Below are 14,384 nucleotides of genomic sequence, written 5' to 3' on the forward strand. Positions count from 1 at the left end.
CTCTTGATTGATGGATTTTAGGAAAAAGAATTCATTTCTTTGCTCTGCTCTGTATTTCCTGATCTTGGGGGTTTCCGTATCTTGCGGGTTCATGGGTGGGAGATTGAGGGAAAAAAAAAGGGAAGGAAGTGGTGGGGGGGTTTCCTGTTTGTGTTTGTAGGTTTATCTCGAATTTCTTTCTGCTTTTGAAATTTATGCAAACATATACCTCTCCGCCCTCGTTTTGACTCCACCTTGAGTTGCAGCTGGGTTGCTTAGCTTCTTCTTTCTTCTGTTTCTCCAAAAGCTGTGCGCCTCTTGCTGCCTTCGCTTCAGCTCCTTTCAAATATTTTGTGGGATTTCCTTGGCTATCATAGTAACGACCCACTAGTTTGCCAACAAATCTAACAATTAGGAGAATTATCAAACATTTTAGTCACTCAACGAAAATTTCAAATGCACACTTGACAAGGACGAAATTTTCAAAAGAAAGGAGATTACAACTCACGTGTAGCTTCGAGAGTAAAAATCCCTCCATTCAACAATGCTCTTTACCTGCAAAAACATTCTGTGGTTGTGTGGTATACATATCTTGGTGGTAGAAGATGTAAGGAGGCTCTAAATGAAAATTCTGTGGTTGTACTGCTAGTGACCAGATCTAGCTATGAGATCTGAGGGCTTTCGAAATGACTTTCATCTGTCAAATGTTTTGTTTTGTTTTTGTTTACAAATCATATTGATTATATTGATTACAAATCATATTGTTTCAATTACAATTTGTATTCTATATGACAACAAATCTGAAAAGTAATGCCTTTATCGTTTCCTAACTTCTTCAAGTTTAGTTTTTTCTTCTTTTTTTTCCCTTCGATTTCCTCAAATGTTAAATTCTAATTTGATTTTTCTGCTGTTGAATGGGATTGTCTGGAAACTTGGAATTTTCTTTTTTGGTCTTTTGTTTCAGTAGCTCTGTTTGGATTAATAAGACTTTATAGGGGGAAAAGGAGGAGATTTTCTTAATAAGCATTAGAATTGAGCTACATTTGATTCCCACTTCAAATTTCTTTGCCTGTATACGGTTTTTTTTTCCACCCTGTTTTTTCTTGGTCTTCTTGACTTAAAATCTGATTTGGTGATTAGTGGATGCTTAATTATTGATAAGTTTAATTGAATGAATAAATGACGGAATAGACTAAACTTATTTTTTACCATGATTTGACTCTTTGAGAATGATGATCTTGGGATTGCTTAGGCCAATTTGATCCTTAGCTGATTACCTGCCATGTTCGTTTCATTGGTTCTAATCACAACTCAAGCTTTTACTACAATATTTCTATCACAAAAATTCAAATTCAACTTTTTCTGCTACAGTGTTTTCTCTCACATAAATTCATTTTTCAACTCAAGCTATTTTAACATTAGAAACAGCCTTGTTCTTCATCCAAAAAACAGGGAAAGATTTCTTTTCTTTTCTCTCTCATTCTTTCTTTTTTTCAAGTGCCATTACTGGCGAACGAATGCCGTTGCAGTCCTGAATAGAATTCATTGTGAAATGCATGCTTAATTTAGCCAATTTTGCAGTGTTGGTTTGGTTATGAAATCTGGGAGGGTTTAAGAAACAATTGTATACTGGATGTTTTGCATGGTATGCTCCATGGAACTTTTAAGAGTTGACTTACTATTTTGCAAGCAAGAATGTCCGGTATGATAGTGGTTGTATTGTATGTAACCCATGATTGAACATACAGGGAGAAGTGTCTCCTTCTTCCACCTATTCATGTGTTTACTTACAAAACTAGGAATGCCAATTTGGTAGGGCCTGCTTAAAGATTGAGAAGAATGAGGAAAGGGAAAGTCAATCCTAAGTTTTTACCCTTAGTTTGTTTCCCTTTGCATTAGAATAAGCCACACCATTACTTTTGTAGCACAAGGACATGTAGTTCTTAAGATATTTGTTTCCTGTTGTTAAAATTAGTAAAACGCTAGAAACGTATCCGACTCCACATCTTAATCGGTAAATAACGCTTGAAAGAAAATGATTGATCCTCTTTCTTGATTTATTCCTTTCCTTTCCCATTACAATTTTCAGTAAGCATTCCCTTAATATGTGATTCCTTGCAGCTAATATAAGCAGAAGCATGGCTGGACATAACGACTTTGAGAAGAAATCAAGTGAATCGACAAATGATTTACCGACCTTCAACGCTGAGAATTTGCAAAGTAACTTGAAGGTTATATATTACAGGTTAGTTTTTGCAGCATTATGAGCCATAAAACTGTTTCACTTAACTGTATGCTTGTAGGATGAAGGAATGTAGGAAAAATCCTAAATCTGTGGATTGAATGATTCAGAAACTTAATGTGAAATTGTTTTGCCTTCATTCCTGTTTAAGTTTGCTTGATCTTGAAAATAGCAATATAAGGACATGTGGTTCGGGCTTTTTCTTTTTTTTTTTTTTTTTTTTTTTTCATTTTAAGAGAAGTAAATAATCCCTCTCTCCATAACGACTATATGAGAAAAAACTCAGACAGCCATGTGTTATGCTTTAAGAGATGTCATAGCGGAAGTTTTCCAATAGTTCAGATGTTTGGATGATAAAAATATCTCATTTTTAGCGTTAACTATTCAAGTGACCAATAGAGATTTTTGGTGAAGGAGGCATCCCTTCTGGTTTGAACCTCCATTGACACGAAAACACGCTTTTCTCTCTGTTTTAACAGCCGAACTTTTATGTCTATCATCGCTGGGGTCATTGCTGGAATTTTGGGATTCACAAGCCTCAAAGGGTTCATCTTTTATTTTCTTGTTATGGGCTTGACTTCAGTTGGACTCGTAGCCAAGACTGGGTTCACTATACATAAATTCTTTGATTCCTGGAACCAGATTGTGCTCGATGGTTTTTTCGGGGGGCTCATGGTAAATTCTTTGTTTTATTTACAGTTTCCACTCATCATTTCAATTTCCTTTATTAATGCACACTTTCGTTTTTCTCCATCTTGCAGTCATTCGTGCTGTTCTGGACGTATCCTTGATAACTGATTTCAATTTTGGCTGCTTACGCACACACACTTATACATATCGAGACATAAAATGTAGAGTTTATTATTGTTGTTGTTTTATGCTTTCCTTGACATGAAATAGCTTTGCTTACGACATCGTGCATATCTTCTGAGGGATTAGTATCTGCACAGTGATGAAAGGAAGGAATCTATCGCCTGCTCGTTGATGTATCAAGAACACAAGTAATTTCCTTTGTCCACAAAGCTGTGGAATGCACTTTAAATTTATCCTGGTTCTATTATTTATATAGAAATTTTCCCTTGAATATTGTACGGAAAGAGGACACGACGTGTAGCCCTGTTAATTTTGTGGTGGAAATTTTGGTTTAGGTTCTTCATGAAGCTGCTTTTCTTCTTTTAAGTTTACTAACCTTTTGCATTTATGGATATGATCCAAATTTTTGAAATAAAAGCAAGTCTTTAAATTGAACAGCTTAAATCTTGTTAACGGCTACTGAGCTAGATTGAGGTCTATAGCAGAATCTCCCATTCACGTGTCTATTTATAAAGTAGGAAAATAAGTTTACAATGCACAAGTATACACTTGAAATCAAATGTTTGATTCCCTTCATTTTCTCTCTTCTAAGCCCCTTTTCTTTCCGATTAGAATTCACTATGAATTAATGATAAATATAAACTTTGTTTTCGGAGTTAAGAATTCAAGTTAAAAATAAATTCATATGAGAGAAAACACTGTAGTAAAAAAAAGTTAAATTTCCATTTTTATGAGAAAATAATGATCAAAACTTGAATAGACATTCAAATTAGTGAAACAAACGAAATCGTGTTCTCTTGGTAGTTCTAATAATAACTATTATTGCTTGTAATCTAATTTAGCATATTGTACGCGTTTATGCTGTTGTATATATAGAGCTCGCTGCATTTCAAGGGTATAATTTAGCAAAGAAAAATGATGACAAAAATCATTAGAGGTCACGACTAATTACGCACCCTTACCTACACAACTCATTAAAAAAAAAAAAAAAAAAAAAAAAAAAAAAAAAAAAAAAAAATTTAAAAAAAAAAAAAAAAAAAAAATATTTATGACCCCATTCAAAAGTTGGTGGTGAATCCATCTCAATTGGAGTCTCATTGAGGCAATGTCTTGAGTCTTGACCATTAGAATAATATTATTCCAAGTGTTTAACGAAACTGGTTTTGAAGCGAGAGGCCTTCTTTACCAAACTCTACATTTTCTCAGTCCTCAAACCTGTAAATTTTCAGAGATGTGAATAAACTACATAATTGCATTTGTGTATGGAAAGAACCAAAGTCCAAAATTTAAGACAACCCATTAGTGCACGTTTGGTTTGAGGATTCAAACCATCTGAGTTTTGGTTCCTACAAAAAATTTAAATCTAAAACGCTATCCTACAGTGTTTTCTCACAAAATTTGACTCTGGGTGGTTTGATTTATGGTCTTGACCTTTTCGGCACTACACCATAAAGTGTTTGAATTTCAGTTGTCTTGATTATTTTCATTACGTGTGGCAAAGGAAAACTTTTAGGCACATAAAAATAGTGGACAGCAACAAAAAATCTTAAAAAGAACAGTCTTACCAGCAAGGAAGAGACATTTAAGAACACAAACGACGAGGAGTACAAGACACATGATAATGCCACGGCCGTGACCAAGTTGGAGATGAGCCGCTTGTCATCTTTACTGGGAACGAACGCCATTTTCAATATATTTGTAAGGTTAAAAAGTCTGTAGGAAATCTGCAAGACAAGCAAAATTTCGGAGCAGAATTAACACCAAAGAAAGGTTGAAAAGATGTTAGTCTTACAGAATACAAGTTTTTCTGCCGACTAAAATCCTATTTGAAATGTAGAGAACAAGATCTACAGCATTTTTTTCACTTACAGCTACGTATATGGCAGTAGTGAGCATGAAGTTCAACAATGGGTACTGCGGAATCAGGGAAAGCAACAATTTAGGCTGACCATCTGGAACACCGGATCTGCAAGTTGTCGTAAAATCGTAGTAAGATGAATGATAAAGATATGTGAATGTAAATCTATCTCAATATGTGTGCGTGTGTGTGTGTGAGCTGCTAGAACTATCAGCTATATGTAGACTAACTTCTAAAAGCGAGCTATATTTAGCAACATGGAGCAACAAGTTTTCAGTTTACGTGACATTTTAAAATAATGGCATTAGTAATTAGATAACTAATTTGGCATACCTTAACCAGATATGTATTTGCGAGATGTAAGTCTCTAGTGTTATCTTTCCAAGCCATCTAGTAAGTGGAGAAAGAGAGAGTTAGCATCCATGAACAGAATTTGAAACTACTTAAAGCCGACACAATCTCTGTAACATAGAATGCAGTCACAGATGACGCTATAAATCCAATTCACATACGAGAAAAACTGAAATATAATGCAGACATATTACAGTAAAAGGAACTCACGCGAAAAGGGTTAAAGAATAGCCGCGAAACTGTTGAGTCACATTTCGCAAACATATATACACCCTGAGGAACACATGAGATAACAAGTGAGTAATGGCAAAGGCTTAAAAATTTGTAAAAACGTTTAGGATATAAATATATACGTACGTTATCGGAATCCATGACGTATAAGGATGATATTTATTGTAAGTCAGTTTGTCCAACTTGTATATATACTCAAACCACAGATACCCCGCCTACAAATTCAAAGACCAAGCATCAGCAGAACTGAAAGCACAAGTACTTCAGCTAAAAAGAGAGCAAAATGAATAGAATTGTTGAATCAACAGTCAAAAATACCGTTAGTGAAATCAGAGTCACAGCCGCTTTAATTGATATTCTTCGCTTCACCTCCGCTTCCTCCAGTTTCTCCATCCACCTTTCAACCTAAAACGACTTAGGCCAATTAGCCAAAATGTTGATTCCAAACAACTAAACCAGAAGAGACGTGTCCCATCAGAACTACCAAGCTAAGTATAATTGGAGTGCAAATTTTGAGAAACAAGATACACTCCGTTCTTTTGCTTTAGTAAAATGCATTTGGTTGAGTAAACATACGGTTGGATGAAAGTAAGCATATATCATTCCAATTATCCATATGTATCGATCAAGTCCTGACCGAAAATGCCACTCATGCAAGGGGTGAACCTGTGTTTTTGCAGCTGGATCTGCGTAACCTGCAAGTTGAGGACTCTCGGTTAGTGAACTGCAACATTATGACATAAATATTAACATTCTGGAAGTTACTGACCGAGAAAGAAAGTGAATGGGCTCCAGACCAACTCAAACACTCCAGGTATTTCCCATACCACGATAACCACAAAGAAGCAAGAGATGATTTTTAGCGCTATGACTGAACTGTTCTCGTTATACTTGTTCAGAATACCAAGTGCCCCGTAAACCATAAGGGTGAACAGAGTGTGCATGGGGCAAATGTAGTATAGCATGTAACTGTTGTCTAGGACAACGCAGCACAAGAAAACCAGGAAATTAAGCCGCCACATCATCTGCTCAGCAAGATTGTTTAAAATTAGTTTGAAGTGCACTAGATGCTGAAAACTAAAGAAGCAATCTTAGATTGCTAAGGGATGGACTGCAAACCTGTGCAAATCTTGCCAAGCTGAAATCCTTGCGGACATAGTAATATGAAAAGTTTCCAAATCCAGTCATCCAAACATATGCAGCAATGAATACTCGAATTGCATTGTAAATTTCTTTTGCAGCAAAGTAGTGATACATCAAGAACAAAACCTGTAAGAGAAAGGGAGTAAAACAAAACAAATAATGTGAAATACTTGATTCACGAATTCCGAAACAGCATTTGTGAAAACCAAAATCAGTGTTCTGACATCTAATCCGTATATCTTGGAATTGCATAAGAAACGGTCATGTGCACTTTAGATAAGCATATATTACAATGGATCTTAAAATAACATATAAATATAAAAAGAGAACAAACCTGCATCCACCCTCTCCACTCCTCAGTTTGATGCCTATTCAAATAAAGTATGGACTTCCCCGTAAACGATGACTTGTCATCATGTATTGTAAAAGAAGTCATTGCTGAAACTATGATGAGGAGGAAGTAAAGAAACAGGAAGAGATCTCGATTATAACTCTGCACAAATCAATCATAACCAAGAAACACGGTGTCAGCTAATGTATAAGAGAAACAAAGGAATCAAATGAAACGCTCAATGGGGCACTACTAAAGTTCTTATCATCACCTTCTCTGACGAGTTAAAGAAATTGGTCCGATCGCATAGGTAGTAATATGTTAAAAGGAAACCAACTTCAGATCTGCAAATTAGACAGGGAGGCAAAGATCAACAATCTAATAACCAAATAAAGAAAAAATATCAAATTCTGATCCATCAAAAGCTTTACTTACATGGCTCGAAGTGTTAATCGGTTTTCCAACAAGAAAGTCTCATCCATGCAAAGGAACCTAAACAATTTTTCCACAGAACATAAGCAAGTAGACATTGATAACAACTAAACAACCCACAGATTTTCAAAGTCTATCCCTTTTACACACCTGATCAATGGAGATGAAGTAGACGGATTTCGAGCCGTAGGAGAGGCAGCTGTCTGCATCCCACCCGCCTCCAACAAAGCATCCTTTTGTTCATCTTTAACCGCCTCTTTTGTCACCTCAGTCAAATTGATGTCAGAATGCCTACTGTGTGGAAAGCAAATACAATAAGTACACACACACACACACACACACAAAAGCTTTTTCTTCTTCTTTTGCTTGAATTAAATATTTTTCTTCTTTTTTGGCCCAAAAATCAACATTTTTCTTCTTTCCAAGCTTGAAAATTAACATTTTTCTTCTCTTCACGCTTGAAATCAAACATTTTTCCTCGATAAACCACACAAAAAAAAAAAAACCTTTTTTCCTTGTTTTGCTAATCAGATAATTACGTAAGCAATCTAAAATTGCATAAACATATATATCATGTAATTGAATTGAGTTTAAAAACTCAAATCCAAACTTTATAATCTTGATATAGTGATAATACACCATAGCTGGAGCTACAGAGCTAAAGAGAAAGATATTCAAACTCACACTTTAACAGGAACCGGATTCTTCTTCTTGTACTCCAACAACTCGGCGTAAATCCAAGCAACAATCACAGGTATAATCCCAAGCAAAAACGAAACCTGCAAAGACGAACACTACTCCACTCAGTGACAATCCTAATCCAATCAAACTCAATCAACGCCATTTCAGGAACCAAAATGCACAACAAAATTCGAAGAAAACTCGAAGAACTGAACAAGATCTGAGACGAAATCGAAGGTTTTAAAGGTAAATTAAGCAGCACCTGGCCAGGAGTTACAGGACCAAAAATCACCATTTTTGGAAGACGATCAGAGCTGCTCCGAGAGAGAGACGACCTGAGACGCGGAGATCAGAGAAGCATTTCACAGATCTGGAATGGAGCTTCAATGGAGGATTGGATTGTTGCAGAGAAAAATCGGTATTTGAGTGATGTATGAAATGAGAGGGAAAAAAAGAAAACGAGTAAAATTTTAGAGATCGAGAGAGAGAGATTCTGAGTAAATGACCGACGAGTACCTGATTTGAGAGCGGTTGGTTAAGAAAATCCTTTTTTATTATTTATTTATTGCTTATTCATTTTTTTTTAATTTTTTGTTCATTATTTGTTTATTTTTAAACATTATTTATTGTGAAGAAGTTCTATCCTTATTTTCTTAAAAATTTAACTTCTGTTGAATGTGGCTGTTAAGTTCTATTAAATAATTGAGGGTTGTTAATTACATATTCTAAAGCTTTATTTGTATTAATCAATTTTAGTCTTAATTAAACATTAGTGTAATACCAACTACCAAGTGGTATTGCACGAGAAGCATTTAGGTTAGGATGATTTTCATTACCACATTAGCCACCATCATTTCATAGGTAAAACGCGTAATATATATGTCACTTCCAAACTTGGACTTGAATCAACCCATAAATGTATTATTATTATTTTGACTGGAGATTGAACAGGAATTATAAATTCACCTGATAAGAGTAGGCTACGAAAAAAAAGTGTAATAAAAAAGGCACTTTTTTTTAAACCCCATTTGTAGATGCTAAATGGACATGTACCTAAAATGTATAGATCCATAAGCATTTGCCAATTATAAATGAATTCTATATGTGGTTTGGGAGACTCATAAAAGATGGGTTTGAGTCAACTAAGATGGAGTTGTACCTTAACCAAACCTTGTGTCGGCAAAGTTTGAAGAAGATGCACAGTGTGTTAAAAATCATTAATTTTTTTTTTTATTTGACGAGACAAATTAATAATTCTCATAAATAAAAAACACAATATTCATATCAAATAGTAATAACAATTGAAAAGACCCTACACCATTCATATCTTGAAATTTATATCCCGCTCTTTTTAAGGTTGAGCTTAGTAATCAGTATTTATGTGACAATACATTAAAATCGTTACATAAGAGAGTAATACCTCTCTTTTTTACTCGTCACTATGTAACAATATTTGTTAGTAAGGCACATGTGGGGATATACATCCCCAATGGAAAGTAATGCTCTGCCTATAGATAGCTCCAAGGAAGGCGAGAAAAAAAAAAAAAAAAAAAAAAATTTTCCTTTTTCCCTTTAAGGAAATGAAATTAGAGGAGCCTATTCACAAATTTGATGATGAATTATAATAAATTGTGTGTCGTTTTCAACCATTGCGTTGTCATTGCAAGACCATTGAAGTCCAGATGTACACGCCTAATCGGATTGACGAATAACTAATGGGCTACCGGTAAAGTCTTTCTGGACCATTGAACCCATGTTAAACAGGCCTATCACTGTGGATCAGGAAATTAATTCCGATTTGGAGCCAAATCGGACAACAATTTATTTTCCGGGGTCCACAATTGTTGTCATCACCCCCGATCTGAGGACACGTGGTACAATCTCAATTATCGGATCGAACGAGGTCCACAAATGCCAAGGACCAAAGCACTGCCATACTCCAAGGCCCAAGCTGCTTTAAAAGTAAAAATTTGTTTAACCAAAAAAAATTATAAACGCGTTAGTGGGTTAAATTTGCTGAATAAAACAATATAGGAGAAAGCAACATCATCCAAAAAAAAAAAAAATGAAAACAATATTATCGAGAATAGCTCTTAAATGACCGAAAACACCTTAATTTTGAGCGTTTTGCTTATGACTAATTGATTCTCAGGTGGACTGTAAAAGTGGTAAATTAGTAATTATCTGACCAACTAAGGGCATGAAAATGCATAGGGCAACAAAATGCACCTCTTTGGAATTGGCAAGAACGAGCCCCACCTATCCCTATCTTATTGTCCCTTCATTTTCTTTTTTTCCTGGCTGATCTCATTCTTGATTCGACTTCCCATAAAAGGCAACAAAAGTCGTGCTCTTAGAACGAACCAAGAAATAGCACTACTTTTCTTCCATTTATTTATTGCCCCTCCAACTTCTATTTCATTTTTTCCATTAGAAAAAAACTTTTATTCCACTTTTTAATATTATTGCATGGTCGCATGTCGATCAGTCTCTATTGCCTTCATTTAATGAGTGGTTTAAATCACGAGCACTTATTTTATTTCAATTTCACTATTATTTTATTATTTGTTTCAATTTAATTTATTTTGTTAAACAAAGAAATGAGTTCAAGCCCGATACAGCTTCAAGCTGTCCTCAAAAAATTAACTAACTAAATAAATTTGGTAGTAATTTTATAGTAGAATAATCCATCCAAAGGGTGATGGGCATTTCTGAAATACAACAGAATTTGCAGGCTTGTACAAAAAAATCAGTCTCGGAAGTAGATATTTAGACTATTATTAGTGATTCAGTTCATACCTTATGAAGTAGACATAAAGTTATAACAATTACAATAAAAATAGTATGGTAGAAGAGAACAATGATTGTAAAATGACCCAATCAACATTATTGTACAAAAATCATGAACTGCACCAACCAACCATTCAAAGTTCAGCCAACAAAACTTAAATAAATAAAAAAAGCACAAAGGGAAATCTACCTAGAGAAACTTGCCATCAACCTAATAGATAACAATACCCAACAGACTAAAACAGTTATCTAGACTTCTTTTTTTTTTTTTTTAACTCGCAGAAAATTCTAATTCCACCCCCCTTTCAAATGGCTTTTCAACCCCATCCACAGAACCAAAATTACCACTAGCATTAGCAGGTAGAACTTGTAATAATCCTAGTTATATAGCAACATGATAATACATGAACAGGAAAGGCAAAACATATTTTAGGCTGCATCCTATCCTTCTTTCTAACAAAAGAGGAGATGAGTTTTAAGAGAGACAATATAGAGAAAGACAGATAGAGAGAGAGAGAGAGAGAGAATGACCTATTTGTCAATGGTCAGTCCTCAAACCAAGAAGGGGCCAGGCCCTATCGCTTGGATGGTCTCTCATCATCCTCTCCACCATCATCGTCATCACCGTCAGAATCATCTTTGTCCGACCTCTTTCTCTTAGGTGGAGCCTCCACCTTCCCACTACCGTCACCGCCACCGTCATCATCATCATCGTCCTCCTCATCGACATCTTCATCCTCTCCATTCTCTTCAGGCTCAAAGTCACTGGCATCCTCCTCATCCTCTGCATGCCCCACTGGCCGCACGAGATACTCGGTGCCGATGTCCTCCTATGATGTTTAATGAACAATTTGATGTCAGCAACTGCTTTCATTTAGCTAACACAGATTTATTAAATTTCAATCCAGAAAACAAACCCAGATGATAACTTAGCAAACAAAAATTTATGCTGTTTTCTACAGCAACCCGGAAGCCAGAGCAGCTAGAAATCACTCATTAGAGAATAAATAATATCTTAATAATGAGGAACTTAAATTTTATGGCATCTGTTAATAACATTTAGGACTTCTGTGGGATATCACAGTGGCTTTGCAGATACAAACAAGAAAATCAACTAGACAAAGGAACATAAACTGGGTGACCAAATAAACCAACCAGAAACCAGTAAGACAAAAGGTGAAAAAGTGAAAAAAATAATAATAATAAATAAATAGAAAAGAAGGATTGCGAGTATTTAAATATCCTCGCAGCAAACGAGAAAACTACTTTCACCAACAAACAAATAATCTAGATTTCATACAATAATTAGTTCACCCAAGGCAAATAATAAAAAATAAATAAAAACAAAAAACAAAAAAAAAACGTACTGAATTCTTAACATATTTTCAATATCTTGGAAATAAGGAATAATATTTTAACCAGAGAAAAATTTATTGATGAAAAAAAAGGCAGTAACATTTTTCTTTTTGGAGCCATCTGACTGGAAATAAAAAATATGAGGTGCGTTTAGAATTAATTTTTTATTATTTTAAAAATGTTTCTACATGTCTTATAAGACATGAAAATAAAAATAATCTGCAAATTGTATTTATTTAGCAAATGTTTTGAAAACGAAAATGAAAACAATAAACATTGAGAATAATTTTGAAGTAATTAAAAACGGTTAAAAGTTATTTTTTCTTTCTATTTTTATTTTCTAGTACTTATCAACGTATTATAATACATTAATTAATAATTATAATCAAACACGATTTTATTTTTTTATTATACACAAAATAATCTCTTAAAAAACTAATCAAACATAATTTTAGAATCAGTCTTAAAATAATTCTAAAAACAATACCATTTTTACTTTTATACGGAGAATAAAATCATTTTAAAAACTTTACCAACCAGACTATCGAACACCCACAAAGGGTTACAAACAATCTGAGCCACTACACTATAGAACACCCACAAAGGGTTACAAACAATCTGAGCCACTACACTATAGTCAAAGGTAACCTAGGAAGTCTTTAGAAATTAATATAGAAAATAGGTTTCACAGACAAAAAAAATACATAAGATCTGTGAAAGGCTACACAACTTTTATCTATTACTTTTTCCAGAAAATACAGCAAGAATCTGTATTTAATTCGTATAATGACGGACTCCAAAGGATTATCAATTATCATATCCTCAAGAAATTCTATCTCAACAAAATTATGAAGACAACGACTACCATAGCAGCAAAGAACTCTCCAGACGCTCAAAAGACAAAAAAAGGTCTCGTAGAATTTATGGAATTTGATAAATATGTGGAAAATTCAACAAATCTGAATTATTGCTATTAACATCAAAACCAGGCATATATATTTTGAAAAATATCGAACAAATGAACGAAATTATACCAGATCTGAATATATTTCGCAACAAAAAATCTAAAATTTCTAACAAATCAAAGATTTTTATACTCAACCTAGAAAAAAAAATCCGAAAAATTCGTAAAAAAACTGAAAAATAGAGAGAATTCGGAGACTATTACCTCTTCTTCGCCATCTTCATCGTCTTCTTCGTCTCCCTCGTTATCATCGTCGTCGTCGTCGTCGTCGTCATCACCGCCGCCGCCTTCTCCATCTTCATCGTCATCCTCGTCGTCGTCGTCGTCCTCATCGTCATCTACCGAGTGAACCGGCGGACCACCGGAGGACTGTACGACCTCCTGCACATCGTCGTCCTCGTCTTCTCCCTCCTGATCATCGTCGTCGTCGTCGTCTCCATCATCATCGTCATCGTCGTCGTCGTCCTCGGCGTCCTCTTCCTTCTCTTCTTCTTCGCTGTCCTCCGTCGCATCACCGTCCTCTTCATCCTCCAACTCCTCCTCCTCCTCCTTGCGCAAGCGCTTGATTTCGTTCTCCTCCACAACTTCCTCCATAGCCTTCATCTTCCACAAACACAAACCCTAGCGAGGATTTTGCGCAGACCAAATCAATCGAAATCGCAGAGAAAATTTCTCCAGAAATTTGGAATAATGATCAGAGCAGCTTCTCCGTTCGGCTCTTACCAGTAACTCTGCAACGAGTGATCTCACCCGTTGAAACAAGTGTTCACGCGGATAGACGACGTGGCAAGGGATCGGACGGTTATCGCGAGAGAATTTGTATTTTTGCGTTAATAGGCTCATTGCGGCGCTTATTCCTGCTTCTTGTTGTCAGCTGCTTGTCACGTGCGACTTTAGGGTTAGGGTTCTTTCTTTTTCTTGAATTTCTCATGGGCCGGTGGTGGACAATGGGCCTCCGAATTCAATTTAGCCCCAACTCTTAAGCCTAGAAGCGAGAAGTTTCATTCTAGGCCCAAAAATAGTTAATAAGGTTCCTCTTCTTTAAAAAAAAAAAAAAAAGGGAGAATTTATATTGTATGAGTTTAGACTTTTATCTTTTAATTTTAATATATACTCTTTTATAAGTGTAATTACTTATCTAAAAAGGTTATAAATCAAAAATAAATAGTAAAAATTTTGACTCATATATTTTTAAAAAGTATTTATCAAAATT

General features: G+C 35.0%; 3 protein-coding genes across 5 annotated transcripts; 1 reads left to right on the forward strand and 2 right to left on the reverse strand.

Annotated features, from left to right (window-relative positions):
- Positions 1–2,106: 2,106 nt before the first annotated feature.
- LOC21388065 (ER membrane protein complex subunit 6) lies at positions 2,107–3,381 on the forward strand. The gene is made up of 4 exons (XM_024174971.1): positions 2,107–2,224; positions 2,701–2,896; positions 2,983–3,002; positions 3,122–3,381. Exons 1-4 carry the CDS (start codon positions 2,118–2,120, stop codon positions 3,150–3,152), a joined length of 354 nt encoding a protein of 117 aa, XP_024030739.1. The 5' UTR covers positions 2,107–2,117; the 3' UTR covers positions 3,153–3,381.
- A 652-nt stretch (positions 3,382–4,033) lies between these two features.
- On the reverse strand, positions 4,034–8,581 carry LOC21388066 (protein REDUCED WALL ACETYLATION 2). 2 transcript variants are annotated; one of them, XM_024174962.1, is made up of 16 exons: positions 8,324–8,581; positions 8,065–8,159; positions 7,531–7,671; positions 7,384–7,440; positions 7,220–7,292; positions 6,952–7,110; positions 6,594–6,743; positions 6,244–6,499; positions 6,051–6,169; positions 5,793–5,879; positions 5,601–5,689; positions 5,454–5,516; positions 5,226–5,282; positions 4,904–5,000; positions 4,600–4,758; positions 4,034–4,249 (listed from the first exon to the last, which is right to left on the reverse strand). In XM_024174962.1, the coding sequence occupies exons 1-16, from the start codon at positions 8,354–8,356 to the stop codon at positions 4,244–4,246; spliced, it is 1,641 nt and encodes a 546-aa protein (XP_024030730.1). In that variant the 5' UTR covers positions 8,357–8,581; the 3' UTR covers positions 4,034–4,243. The 2 variants fall into 2 exon arrangements, with proteins under 2 accessions (XP_024030730.1, XP_024030729.1); XM_024174961.1 differs by having other exon boundaries at positions 7,531–7,674.
- A 1,079-nt stretch (positions 8,582–9,660) lies between these two features.
- Positions 9,661–13,958, reverse strand: LOC112094343 (prostatic spermine-binding protein). Of its 2 annotated transcripts, none has more exons than XM_024174964.1 (3): positions 13,376–13,958; positions 11,383–11,681; positions 9,661–10,012 (listed from the first exon to the last, which is right to left on the reverse strand). In XM_024174964.1, exons 1-2 carry the CDS (start codon positions 13,772–13,774, stop codon positions 11,427–11,429), a joined length of 654 nt encoding a protein of 217 aa, XP_024030732.1. In that variant the 5' UTR covers positions 13,775–13,958; the 3' UTR covers positions 9,661–10,012; positions 11,383–11,426. The 2 variants fall into 2 exon arrangements, with proteins under 2 accessions (XP_024030732.1, XP_024030733.1); XM_024174965.1 differs by having other exon boundaries at positions 9,661–10,015.
- Between the last annotated feature and the right edge of the window lie 426 nt (positions 13,959–14,384).

Source organism: Morus notabilis, unplaced genomic scaffold, assembly GCF_000414095.1.
Source record: "Morus notabilis unplaced genomic scaffold, ASM41409v2 Scaffold1400, whole genome shotgun sequence".
NCBI lineage: Eukaryota > Viridiplantae > Streptophyta > Magnoliopsida > Rosales > Moraceae > Morus > Morus notabilis.